Genomic DNA, 13,783 nt, shown 5'->3' on the forward strand with positions numbered 1-13,783 from the left:
TGAACTCATAGATGAAAAATGCTAAGCAAATACATTATTCCTGTTTTCTGCCATTATTTTGCAGAATTGTGGCTATCTTTACAAGAATATTTTTTCTTCTTGGAAAAAGTCAGAGATTTCCCTTTTGTGTTCACATTACAGTTCTTCCCTTACCACCAAGAACACACTGTTGTTTTTATTTATCTTATGGTTATAAGCACTCTATAGACTGTGCATACTTTGAAGCATAATTTTTGGTCTCAGGACCTCTTTATACTCTTAAAAATGTATTGAGGACTCCAGGATCTTTTGTTTATGCAGGTATAGCTATCAGTATTTAAATATTAAAAAACAGAATTTAAAGTATTTTTAATTTCTTTAAAATCAATAATAAAACTATTACTTGTTAACATAATAACATTTTTATAAAAAATAGCCACTTTCAGGGGATGGACACCCCAGTCTCCAGGATGTGATTATTATGTATTGCATGCTTGTATGAAAACATCTCATGTACCCCATAAATATATACACCTACTATGGACCCACCAAAATTAAAAATAAAAATAAATAAAAATAACTACTTAAAAACATTTCTTAATTTACTTTTGCAAACCTCTATTTAATGTCTGCTTTACTAGTAGACAGTTGGAGTCTCCTCTCTCTTTCCGCATTCAGTGTTATAATACGCTGTTTTCATTTAGATTTGTCAAGAAAATCCAGCCTCACATAGGTAGTTGGAAAAAAAGTACTTTTTTTTTTTTTTTTCAGACAGTGTCTCACTTTGTCTCCCAGGCTAGAGTGCAGTGGCATGATCTCAGCTCACTACAACCTCTGTCTCCCAGGTTCAAGTGATTCTCCTGCCTCAGTCCCCAGAGTAGCTAGGACTACAGGCATGCATTATCACACCCAGCTAATAATTTTTTTTTTTTTTAATTTTTAGTAGAAACATGGTTTCATTATGTGGGTCAGGCTGGTCTCAAATTCCTGACCTTGTGATCTGCCCACCTCCGCCTCCCAAAGTGCTGGGATTACAGGTGTGAGCAACCACGCCCGGCCAAGAAACAGTACTTTAAATAGCCTTTTCATATAATTGTGGATATTCTTCTTTGATACTATGCCAAAACTTGACATGTAGTAACTTCTTAGGAGTTGCAATGTGGAATCTGAAACTTGTTTACATGAAAACCAGTTGGCCTATCTTGCACTTTGGATCTTTTAGGCATGCATGATTTTGTAACATCTGTTCGATCATTTGGAAAATATTGGTTCACTGAGTTCTGTGGATCTTCCAAATGTTGACACACTTCATTTTACAATATCAAAACCCACTTTCATTAATAGTATCACCAATTTTATCATAAGAGCCTTTAAACAGGGGGAAACTCGAGCTCAGAGTAGCAAATACATGTTTTCCAGAATTCTAGTTTGTATTTGAAAGCATTAATTTTATCTTTGGCAACAAATACTGCTAGTTGTTTTCCTTGAAGTGAGAAGCTCATAGCATTCATTTTCAGGAAAATGTCTGTCAAACACCTGAGTTTGAATGACCACAGTTTGACTGCAGTTCAATTAAAAATAGCATTTGGTAGGCAAATCAGCAAGGCTGCCCTCCATCTCAGCTACACACGTATTTTTCCTCAAGACTTCCAGTATACTGTACTGCAGTACACAGCAGATGTGCTTTATTATGACCTTCCTATTTGATCACACAGAATATTTAAAAGATGTATATTCAAAGCATGAGATGTAGCAAAATTAATGTTTTACTCCTTTATCAAGGACCTTTTTTATTCTTTGGAGAGTGTTCGGCAGTAAAGAATACAGTATGGAAAACATGGGTGATAGCTGGGCATGGTGGCGCATGCCTGTAGTCCCAGCTACTCAGGAGGCTGAGGCAGGAATATGGTTTGAGCCCAGAACTTCAAGACTTCAGTGAGCCATGATTGTACCACTGCACTACAGCCTGGATGACAGAGCAAGACCCTGTCTTTTAGAAAAATAATAATAATTAATTAACATTTTAGAAAAGGAATACAGATGGGTGCAACTGCCTCCATCTATGTATACAAAGTTGTTTCCTTTTACAATACGGAAATAACAAAGGCCCAGCCAATATCTCAAAGCTCTGAAGCAATTTTTTAAATTATTATACTTTAAGTTCTGGAGTACATATGCAGATCATGCAGGACTGTTACATAAGTATATACCTGCCACGGTGGTTTGCTGCATCCATCCCCCTGTCATCTACATTAGGTATTTCTCCTAATGTTATCCATCTCCAATACCCCCACCCCCTGCTATCCCTCCCCTAGGCCCCCCCACCCCACAACAGGCCCTGGTGTGTGACGTTCCCCTCCCTGCGTCCATGTGTTTTCATTGATCAACACCCACTTATGAGTGAGAACATGTGGTGTTTGGTTTTTTGTTCTTGTGTCAGTTTGCTGAAAATGGTGGTTTTCACCTTCATCCATGACCTTGCAAAGGACATGAACTCATCCTTTTTTATGGCTGCATAATATTCCATGGTGTATATATGCCACATTTTATTTATTCAGTCTGTCATTGATGGGCATTTGGGTTGCCCTGACCCAGCAATCCCATTACCAGGTATATACCCAAAGGATTATAAATCACTCTATTATAAACACACATGCACATGTATGTTCATTATGGCACTGTTTACAGTAACAAAGACTTGGAACCAACCCAAATGCTCTGATGCAATTTTAAGGTAGAACTTTCTAGTAAACAGTAAGATCTGTAAGCCTATTATCTTTCTAATTCATCAGGGTATATGACTAACCATTTATTTGTATAAATAATTTTCTTTGTTTTTAATTCTGTCTGTAATCTTTATCTGGGATTAATTAACCTCTAATAACTTGGGCCCAAAGGGTTGCTTTGAAATGTATATTTGGCTTTTGAGAATCATTCTCAGGGAAAATGGAGTTATTTATTTCTTCAGCATCAGATTTTCATCTACATTATTTTTGTTTGTGTCCAAAATTGATTTCTAAACCTTGAATTGTTAATATCTAGCTAAAGTATTTAGTCAATATTCTGCTCATGGTAGTGAGTAGCTTTAAGTGGTTAAAATCTGAAAAATAAAAACCTGCCCATTTTGTCTTTCCCTTAACATAGTGTTTTTTTAATGTAAAAGTAATTTAAACACTTCATTTGTTAAATATAGAAAAGAGGGAATATTATCCAAAACCCCAAATTGTAACAGAATCACTACTGCCTTCTCTGTGTATATCCTTCTAATATTGTTTTCAAATGTTTTTGGAGTTTTCTTGTGTAATGAAAATCTAGCTGGCTTTTTTTCTGAATTGCCTAGGTAGTATTTTACCTGACAAGGTAGTAGTGATGTTATTTTAAATAATTTTTAACATATTCTATCGAGTAAATTGTTGCCTTACTATGTCCAGGATGCTTCTCTTTTTCCATAAATATCTTCATATTCATAGCATTTTCATTGTTTGGATTATTTCTCAAGATACTCCAAATGAAATCATAGATCAAAGAATGTAAATTCTGATGCACACTTCCGGTGTGCTTCTACACAATTTAACCAGTATAATTGCACAGAAGAGCTGATTTCAGTTTCTTGTTACCAAAATTGGGGACTACTGTTGCCTTCTATTTTTGCTGTGATTTTATTGAGCTTAGGACATTTTGATTTTAATGTTACGAATGATCTGTATTCTTATATTAGTGGTTATAATTTGCCTATTTTTATATTTTTTCTTTCCTCCAAACTCTCTTCTCAACTTCTAGCATTTTCCACGTGCTGGTTCTTAATGTAATTATTGTGGGAGCTGGAGTGACCATGGCCTGTTTCTACCCAAACATAGGCGGGATCATAAGGTACTGCCTTATAAGGGAATGGTGCCCTTACATATATTGGTCTTTATTTGTAGGCTTTTCTTGTTGTCATTGTTGTTGTTGTTTTAATTTAATTGTGTGAAATTCCTATGAGTATTTAAAACTACTAATATTCAAATGCAGCCTCTTGGTGTCAGTTAAGATGCTCATTATCTTCCATATCTGTTTGTTCTGGTGAAGAACTCACTCTAGAAGCCCCTTAGCCTCAGGCATCATTTTCTTTTTCTTTTTCTGATCATCTTCCACTTTATTTCCTCTATCCAAAATAAAAAGTTGTTTTTAATATATGTATAACTTTTTGGGAGTACCTGGGAGATCCTTTATTTGTCAAAAATCCATTCTAAGTTCCTTAACCAATTTTTACTCAAAAATATATTTCAATATCAATTTTAGTCAAAAAGTAAGAATTTAAGTAAGAGTTTAGACCCAAGATGGCTTTCTTTAATATCGTTTTTCTAAAAACATGACAGGATGAATAGAGTAGGAATAAAGTTGTACCTCAAATTCTCATGGGAAATTGGGATTTAGAATGATCTGATTTCTCTTATAGACAGCAGGAATGAGTCATTTTTTTTTTTAACACACTTACCTAAGTGTTACCTAAGCAACAAGGAACAAGAGGGGCAGATTGAAAACCTGATGCTTGTTGAATATAATGGGCTTACAAGTTCCTATTAAACAGTTCCTCAGGAAAACCCAAGTATAGAGAAAAGGAGAAGAAGGTGCATATTTCTCTGTCACAGTCTCATGTCCAAGTATTTTTGTTATTATCTTTGATAATCATGCTGAATGCCATGGTAGCATTTATCTGTCTGTTCTCATACTTAAACAGATGCTAAGGGTCCCTCAAAAACTCAGAATGAGTAATTAGTTTATAAAAGATCAAAGATAGGAGGGTTAGCTCCAGATGTTTCTGAGGAAGTAGCCACAATCACTCAAACACAGAGAACTACAGAGATTTGAGGGATGAATAAAAACTCTTTGTCAAGCAGATGCTATAAAGATGAGCAGGAAATCATATTTTATATTAACTTAGCAAGTAAAGTAAGTTTTAAACCCAAATGCTTTATGTCAACAACAAACGAATCAAAAATAACTTTTGTTGAGATATCAGATTGAGGAAGATTTAAATTGTACTATGTTGACCTTAGTTGTAAATCAGAAAAAAGCAAAGTAAAACATGAATATTAACCCCAAAAGCTTTTATTTTGCAGATACTCAGGAGCAGCATGTGGCCTGGCCTTTGTATTCATATATCCATCTCTCATCTATATAATTTCCCTCCACCAAGAAGAGCGTCTGACATGGCCTAAATTAATCTTCCACGTTTTCATCATCATTTTGGGTGTGGCTAACCTGACTGTTCAGTTTTTTATGTGAAATACCTCAACTGTTTGTTTTCTCAAGAACGTTCACGGTATTTTGAGCCTTGACAACAGTTCTATATAAATTCACTTGTAAATGCTGCTGTTGTGTAATTCTAAATGTTTTCTAAGATAATTTGAAAGCAAGGGAAATAGTGGCCTATTAATAAGTATTTTTGTATTGGGGTGGGGAAAGGGGCAAAAAGAATGATCTTAGTGTCTTGACTTTCTCATATTAAATCCCCTCTTCATTCTGTGATCTTTTCTGAATAGAAATGTATGCCCTAGGAAGAAATCATGCTGGGTTTGCTTTTAGAGGTAAAAAGTGGTGGATTTATTTTGCCTGCAATAAAGATTCTCAGGGTGTCACAGCAGCATATTGCCAAATCCTTCTTCTGTTTTATGTTTCAGTGTATGCACTTTCATTTTCTTACTTACTAGACCATTTCTGCAGTTTGCCCAAACCTCTACTGTTTGGGACAGTAAGATAAATACCTCATTTTTTAAAAGACGTTTTCATGGCATTGGTGTTAATAGCGTACATTCTTAACTGAGTCTTTAATGTTTATTTGAAGAAAAAGTGAGACAAAAGCAATGTCAATGTAGTCCCCATGATCATGATATGTACACAAAATAAAGTAGGAGAATTTGTTGCTGTCTGACTCCTCTTTTATTTCTAATATAGTAACGATGACTTAGATCGAAATTACTGTTCCCCAAGCCAGATTTTGCATAGGAACAAGAATGATTGTCCCCATAGACTCCGGGGTTGCTTTCACTTTTTGGATCCCTGAGATCCCAGCATAGACTGTCATGACAGACCCATTGGGGAAAGCATGGCAGAGAGGAGCCTGAGAGGCCCATAGGGGAAAAGGTGAACGGAGAAGGGGCCAGGAAGGAAGAGGTCTCAGCACACCATGTCTTGTTTCCTCTGGGGGTGGACGTGGTTTCTATACCACAGGAAAGGATTCATTTTGTTTGAGGTATGACCTCCAGAAAGACCTCCATTGGCTTACTTCTATAACTGGCAGTACTGTTACTGGAAAGGGGTCCTGATCCAGACCCCGAGAGAGGGTTCTTGGATCTTGCACAAGAAATAATTCAGGGCAAGTCCACAGAGTAAAGTAAAAGCAAGTTTATTAGGAAAGTAAAGGAATGAAAGAATAGCTACTCCATAGACAGAGCAGCCCCAAGGGCTGCTTGTTGCCCATTTTTATGATTATTTCTTGATGATATCCTAATCAAGGGGCGGATTATTTATGCCTCCCCTTTTAGACCGTAGAGGCTAACTTCCTGACCTTGCCATGGCATTTGTAAACTCATGGCACTGGTGGGAGGGTAGCAGTGAGGATGACCAGAGGTCACTCTCATTGCCATCTTGGTTTGGTGAGTTTTAGCCAGCTTCTTGACTGCAACCTGTTTTATCAGGAAGATCTTTATGATCTGTATTTTGTGCAGATTGCCTATCTCATTCTGTGACTTAGAATGCCTTAATTATCTGGGAATGCAGCCCAGTAGGTCTCAGCCTCATTTTACTCAGCTCCTGTTCAAGACTGAGTTGCGCTGGTTCACATGCTGCTGATAGTACGGGTTAAATCTTTGTAAAAACAACTTAAATCTGAGAAAAGGATTAAGGAATCTGGATCCTTGGAATTGACACTCTTCACTTTTTTCTCCTGAACTAACTAGAATCCAAATTCACATTTTTCGAGTAATACAGCCTCTGTGTCCAGCTCAGGACACAACATGGTAATGTTTCTTTTCTGAAAAAATTAGATTTCTCTAATTTTAACCTAAAGTTTAAAAACATATTGTATGTTCACCTCTCAGGATAGTGTATGGATTCATGTTATTTCCTTACTTTGAAAAAGAAAAATGGTTTTTGTAAACCTGGTAAAGAGCCCAGATTCAAGATCAGCTTTAATTTCTTTCAGCAAAGCTTTCTGTTCTATTCATAAAGCCATAGAACTATATTAATGATGAACTGTATTTCCTAAAACTCTTGTGCGAATAAAATGTCTCATTATGAAAATTCCGAAGCCCACACAAAAGTAGAGTAATATGGTGAACCCCATGTGCCCATCCCCTAGGCTGCATTTGCTTCACCTATCTTTTTTTTCTTTTCCGCTGAAATATTGTCAATCTCAGATGTTATTTCATCAGTACAAACCTTAATTTACAGCTATTAATAATAAACTTTTGAACATAGTTACATTGATGGAAGTAGTCTCAAAAGTTTTTCACATAAATTGCTGATAGGAGTTAAGTTAATTGGAAAATTCTGCAGTAGGAGTTGGATCACTGTTGATTTCTCTTAGAAAAGGAGTATGATGAGAACTACACACACACACACACACACAGAGTAAATTTGGGAAAATCTGAGTAAGACTGATGGTTTGTATCAAGGTAAAAAAAAAAAAAAAGAAAGAAAAGGAGTATAATGAATGGAGAAAGTGGCTCTGTGCTTGAGAATCCCTGAATCTTTATGACTTCAGAATCTTACTCAGTTAAGAGACATAGTATTCAAAAGAGACATAGGATTCAAAAGAGACAGCTCTGTGAGAGATCTAGGCTTAATCCCAGTTTACCCCCAGTTATCCTTGTCTTTAGAAGCAGGGCTTGGCACTGTGGCTCATGCCTGTCATCCCAGTTCTTTGAGAGGCTGAGACAGAGTTTTCATTGCCTCTTTTCAATAATGTACTTGAATGTTTTAACACATGAAAAAAATCATTTGATGTATTTTTGTCCATTTAATGAACTAAGTGAATATGACAATGAATGTGGTATTTAGTAAACTAAAAGACAATGTGGATCTTTGCTTTTGTTTTCTTTAAAAGTTTTATGTGAGGCCAAGCATGGTGGCTCATGCCTGTAATCCCAGGACTTTGGGAGGCCAAGGTGGGCAGATTGCCTGAGGTGGTCAGGAGTTCAAGACCAGCCTGGCCAACATAGTGAAACCGCATCTCTACTAAAAATACAAAAATTAGCCAGGCATGGTGGTGCTCACCTGTAATCCCAGCTGTGTGGGAGGCTGAGGCAGGAGAATCGCTTAAACCCGGGAGGCAGAGGTTGCAGTGAGCCAAGATCACACCACTCCACTCCAGCTTGGGTGACAGAGCGAGACTTCTTCTCAAAAAAAAAAAAGACTTGATGTGAGCACAGTGGTTCATGCCTGTGATCGCAGCACTTGGGAGACTCAGGTGGGAGGATCACTTGAGCCCAAGAGTTCAAGACCAGCCAAGACAACATAGTGAGACCCTATCTCTACAAACAAATTTTTTAAAAGTTAGCTGGACACAGTGTCATGAAGCTGTAGTCCCAGCTACCCAGGAGGCTGAGATGAGAGGATTGCTTGAACACAGGAGATCAAGGATGCAGTGAGCCCTGATTGTGCCACTGCACTTCAGCCTGAGAAACGGTAAGATTACCTTGCCTCAAAAAACTTTTTTTTAATTAAAGAAAATAAGACTTGATAATTTAGAACTCCTAAAATCTTCTATTGGACTTATGCTGAAAGACTTTGCCTTCTTAAATTTCTTTTCATGAGATCAACTCTTTTGGCCTGTTACTTAGTTTGGTCAGAAAAACTCTTTGTAAGTGTGTATGTCCTGGCCCACACATTAGAATGATGAGATATGAAGTCATTCATATCACATTACAACTAATTTTAGACCTTCTTTGTCTGCTGTCATCTCTTTGGATTTTCTAATTAAATTTCTTTCACTTTTTGCTCTCATGCTTAACTTTTGAATTTAGCTTAACACACAACTGAGGCTATTATAAAATAAAATATGGATTATTTAGAGGGGTCTTCCTTAAAAAGCCTGTATATGAATATGTCATTTGCTAATAGCTAGAAAGGACAAGGAAAATTAGGTTTGACACCTGTGGGTGATCATCCAAAATCAATTTTATCATACCCAAAAAAATGCTTTGGCCTGAGGAATAAATTTATTGGGACTATATTAAAGGGAAATACTTTATCTTAAGTACATTTTGCAAATACAATGCACCTACTATAGAAGTAAAAGAGTTTTCTGTCCACTGCTTTGGTGGAGATAAAGCTGTCTGTATAAGACATCATTCATATCTGAAATCAACTTTTAATCTCATAAAGGAACTGTGTACAAAATTAACTATAATGCAAGGCATTTATGCTGAGGACTATTACAGAAACAGATCCCTTTCAGTTGGGAGCCTCAAGGAGGGTTGATATGTGAGTGTAAATTAGTTCAACCATTGTGGAAGACAGTGTGGCGATTCCTCAAGGCCTTAGAAATAGAAATTCCATTTGACCCAGCAATCCCATTACTGGGTATATATCCAAAGGACTATAAATCGTTCTACTATAAGGACACATGCACACGAATATTCATTGCAGCACTGTTTACAATAGCAAAGACATGGAACCAACCCAAATGCCCATTGATAATAGACTGGATTGGAAAAATGTGGCACATATACACCATGGAATATTATGCAGCAATCAGAAATGATGAGTTTGTGTCGTTTGTAGGGACATGGATGAATCTGGACAACATCATTCTCAGCAAACTGACACAAGAACAGAAAATGAAATAACGCATATTCTCACTCATAGGAGGGTGATGAAAAATGAGAACACATGGACACAGGGAGGGGAGTACTAAACACTGGGTCTATTGGGGGAAAAGGGGAGGGCCAGCCGGGGGGGGATCTGGGGAGGGATAGCCTGGGGAAAAATGACAACTGTGGGTGAAGGGGAGAAAGGAAGCAAAACACACTGCCATGTGTGTACCTATGCAACTGTCTTGCACGTTCTGCACATGTACCCCAAAACCTAAAATGCAATTAAAAAAAAAAAAAGAAGAAAACTAGTGGTGAAGCAGCAAGGAGCCACTTTTCAGGTTCCTCCTAATAACTGCCCAAAATTTAACGTCTGGTACCTTCACCAGCAAAAGCTATCATGTAGGTTAAGTGTATTTGCTTTAGTTTGGTAAATTTCCTCTAAGATAAGTTTTCTATGGCGAGTTTAATGCTTCTGTATGCTACTTATTCTCTTTGCATTTTGAACACACTGCATTATTCCCTTCTGTAAATCTTGGACAGCAAAGCGCAATGGAGTGACAGGGCAAATAATTAGTAACACATTGGGTGGTACAAACAGAAAAATGTATAAATTTTTCTCCCCAAATATTTGACTTATTTAAATATCAATATTTAAAACGTCAAATGTTTGAACTCATCGATAAGAGCAGAAAATATTGATGTTATGTGTTTTCTTTACCAAGCACTGATGTAATTGCTTCTACAATCTGGTGGCGGTGTTTTTCGTTTTGTTTTAAACTCAATTTCATCCCCATTCAAATGTCCAAAACAAAATCCAAATCTAGTTGACACCTAAACAATAGAATGTTACATTAGTTTGGGATCCAAAGTGAAATTAATCCCCACATGCACACAAACTGGCCTGGCTGGCCAGTTTTACAGTCGACTGCCGCCTTCACTTCAGATTATGTAAACACATATTGTGAAATAGCTCTGATGGGAACCTTATAACCTAAACATTATTCTCTGAAATGTAATTTGTTGTCTTTTATATAAAAGAAGAAATTAAATCGAAGATAATTTGAAGGAAAACAACTCTGGGATTTTGTTTAATTGAGTTTTGTTGGGAAATGTTATTGCCTGGTAGCACTCACCCCAGGTCAGGAAGAATCTGGTTTCCATCTTTTGCAGGGTCAAACTTCTCAAGCGACTTTGCACCTGTGCCTCACATCAGGCCCCAAGGAGTGCCCCCCAAGTATTCTGATCCTAGAGAAAGACATACATTATATTATGTTAACTGAAACCTAAAATGACTATCTCTTCAGGACAATATACTGTTGTGACCTCTCTAAGAATATTGCCCATGAATTTTTTTTTTTTTTTTATTTTCACTTTTGTTACCCAGGCTGAAGTGCAATGGCACGATCTCGGCTCACCACAATGTCCGCCTCCTGGGTTCAAGCAATTCTCCTGCCTCAGCCTCCTGAGTAGCTGGGACTACAGGCACACACCACCATGCCCAGCTAATTTTTATATTTTTAGTAGAGACAGGGTTTCACCATGTTGACCAGGATGGTCTCAATCTCTTGACCTCGTGATCCACCCGCCTTGGCCTCCCAAAGTGCTGGGATTATAGGCGTGAGTCACTGCGCCTGGCCTGCCCATGAATGTTAAGATAGAGATAGAAGAGTTTGATGTCCTAATCCTCCAGAGCCACTTAAGCCAATGGAGAGCTCTGATTTTCTGCCTTTTCTAAATAATACTACTTTTTCCCCAGTGTTATTTTCTTTATTTTCCAGCTCCTCTGCAAAAATAAAATAAAACTGTCTTTTTCAACTTCTTCATTCTGTTTTCTTTTTTTTTTGAGACAGAGTCTCACTCTGTCACCCAGGCTGGAGTGCAGTGGTGCGATCTTGGCTCGTTGAAACTTCCACCTCCCAGATTCAAGCTCCTGCCTCAGCCTCCCGAGTAGCTGGGATTACAGGCATCAACCACCACGCCCAGCTAATTTTTGTGTTTTCAGTAGAGATGGAGTTTTGCCATGTTGGCCAAGCTGGTCTCTTTCAAACTCCTCACCTCAAGTGACCAGCCCCACTCGGCCTCGAAAAGTGCTGGAATTACAGGTATGAGCCACTGCATCTAGCCATTCTTATTTACCTAAAGCCATAAAGTACAGGCCTAGGATGGGGATGGGAAATTTCTCACACTCCAGATTTTTCTTCCTTTGGCTCTCTCTCAATCCCAAGTGATCCTATTATGTTCGGTCATAGTAGGCACTCAATATACACTTGTTTAATCAGTTAACTAGTCAGGATTCTTTGTGGAAAATAATAAGGTAATTCTATTATCGACGATGTTGTTCCATAGCCCCCAAATCATTACAAAATAAAATTGGGGTCAGCAGATTCAATAGTAGTCATTTAGTCAATAATAAGTCCTGACAGGATGCCAGAACTTGTGCTAAGCACTGAGCATACAGTGGCGAACCAGCCAGATGCGGCTGTGAAACTTTAATATCCTTCACCCGCCTCTAAGCATCAACAGCTGGGTCATCCTTCCAGGTGTCACAGAAATGCCAGGCTATTGCCCTTCCCTGCTGCCTGTCAACTGAATGCTCTGATGTAGCCATATCATACATGTTTTGAAGAGATGAATATAGGACAACATTGCATTAAGTAGGTCTCTGTAAAGTTTAATTATTTTTATCCAAATAAAAATGCTTCCAAAAAGTTAGAGCTGGGTCCAATAGCTTGTACTTGTAATCCCGGATACTCCAGAGGCTGAGGTGGGAGGATCACTTGAGGCCAGGAGTTTGAGACCAGCCTGTGCTAGTGAGACACTCTCTAAAAAAATAATAAAAGAAAGTTAATCAGGCATGGTGGCACACGTGCCTGTAGTCCTAGCTACTTGAGGGGTAAAAGTAGGAGGATCGCTTGAGCCCAGGAGTTCAAGGCTGCAATGAGCTGCGATCGCACCACTGCACTCCAGCCTGAGAGCAAAAAAAAAAAAAAACAATGATGACCAAAAAAACCCCAGATTAATGGTAGTCACATTATGTGGTCACAGAACGAACATGAATAACCTTTTATGGGGGATTCTAAGTGAATCATTTCTGTTGTTACTTTATTATTTGCATAACAGATTTTTCTAAAAAGATATCTAAGATAAATCATGGAAAAGAAGACTTGTAGAAATATAGCTACAGTCAACCCACTAAGTGAAGAACCTACCTATGGAGAACCTGTAAGATAGATGAGAAAGATCTTTGGTAAAGGGGCAGATTCAGGTTTTGTGGGGCCTGAGGTTTATGCAGTTTATCTCTTTAAAGATATACACAACATTAGGAGTCCCAAATTAGAAAGGAGCCCAGCCGGGTTCCCTGGAGCACGGATCCATGACTTTGGGAGGATCCCAGCACTTTGGGAGGCTGAGGCAGACAGAACACAAGGTCAGGAGTTCAACACCAGCCTGGCCAACATGGTGAAACCCATCTCTAATGAGAATACAAAAATTAGCCAGGCATGGTGGCAGGTGCCTGTAATCCCAGCTATTCGAAAGGCTGAGGCAAGAAAATCACTTGAATCCAGGAGGTGGAGATTGCATTGAGTCGAGATCATGCTACTGCACTCTAGCCTGGGCAACAGAGTGGGACTCTGTCTCAGAAAAAAAGAAAGGAGCCCATGCCAGTAAGGAGCCCTGACAGCAGCTTGTTTAGCTTTAGATAAACCATCCACAACCACTGTGTAGGGGCAATGGGAAGGAATGTTAGAAGGAGGAATAACGAGGAAACGTTTCAGTCACCTTGTTTATGTCAAGCTTTGAGTTTCTCTACTACCTTTAAGAACTGCAACTTGTACCAAACCTAAGCTTTTATTCCTGGAACACTTAAATTGGATTTAGCAAAATAGCATGGGATACAAATTCAGTAATGGTTAATTTGGGATCAGAGTAGGACGGTTTTCCTTTTTAGACTGGAAAGTTTTTACCTGGGTATGGGTCCTTTAAAAGATACTTTCAGCAATAAT

At 38.1% G+C, this 13,783-nt stretch overlaps 1 protein-coding gene across 8 annotated transcripts in view; it reads left to right on the forward strand.

Annotated features, from left to right (window-relative positions):
• SLC38A9 (solute carrier family 38 member 9) overlaps positions 1 to 5,886 on the forward strand; it is an 82,037-nt gene extending 76,151 nt beyond the window's left edge. For all 8 annotated transcript variants that reach the window (XM_078365497.1, XM_078365496.1, XM_008992056.5 and 5 more), the window contains 2 exons: positions 3,760 to 3,849; positions 5,082 to 5,886. In XM_078365497.1, coding sequence (XP_078221623.1) covers positions 3,760 to 3,849; positions 5,082 to 5,247 — 256 coding nt within the window. In that variant the 3' untranslated portion in view covers positions 5,248 to 5,886. The remainder of the gene's footprint in view (positions 1 to 3,759; positions 3,850 to 5,081) is intronic.
• The last annotated feature ends 7,897 nt before the right edge of the window (positions 5,887 to 13,783 follow it).

Source organism: Callithrix jacchus, chromosome 2 (genome assembly GCF_049354715.1).
Source record: "Callithrix jacchus isolate 240 chromosome 2, calJac240_pri, whole genome shotgun sequence".
Lineage (NCBI taxonomy): Eukaryota > Metazoa > Chordata > Mammalia > Primates > Cebidae > Callithrix > Callithrix jacchus.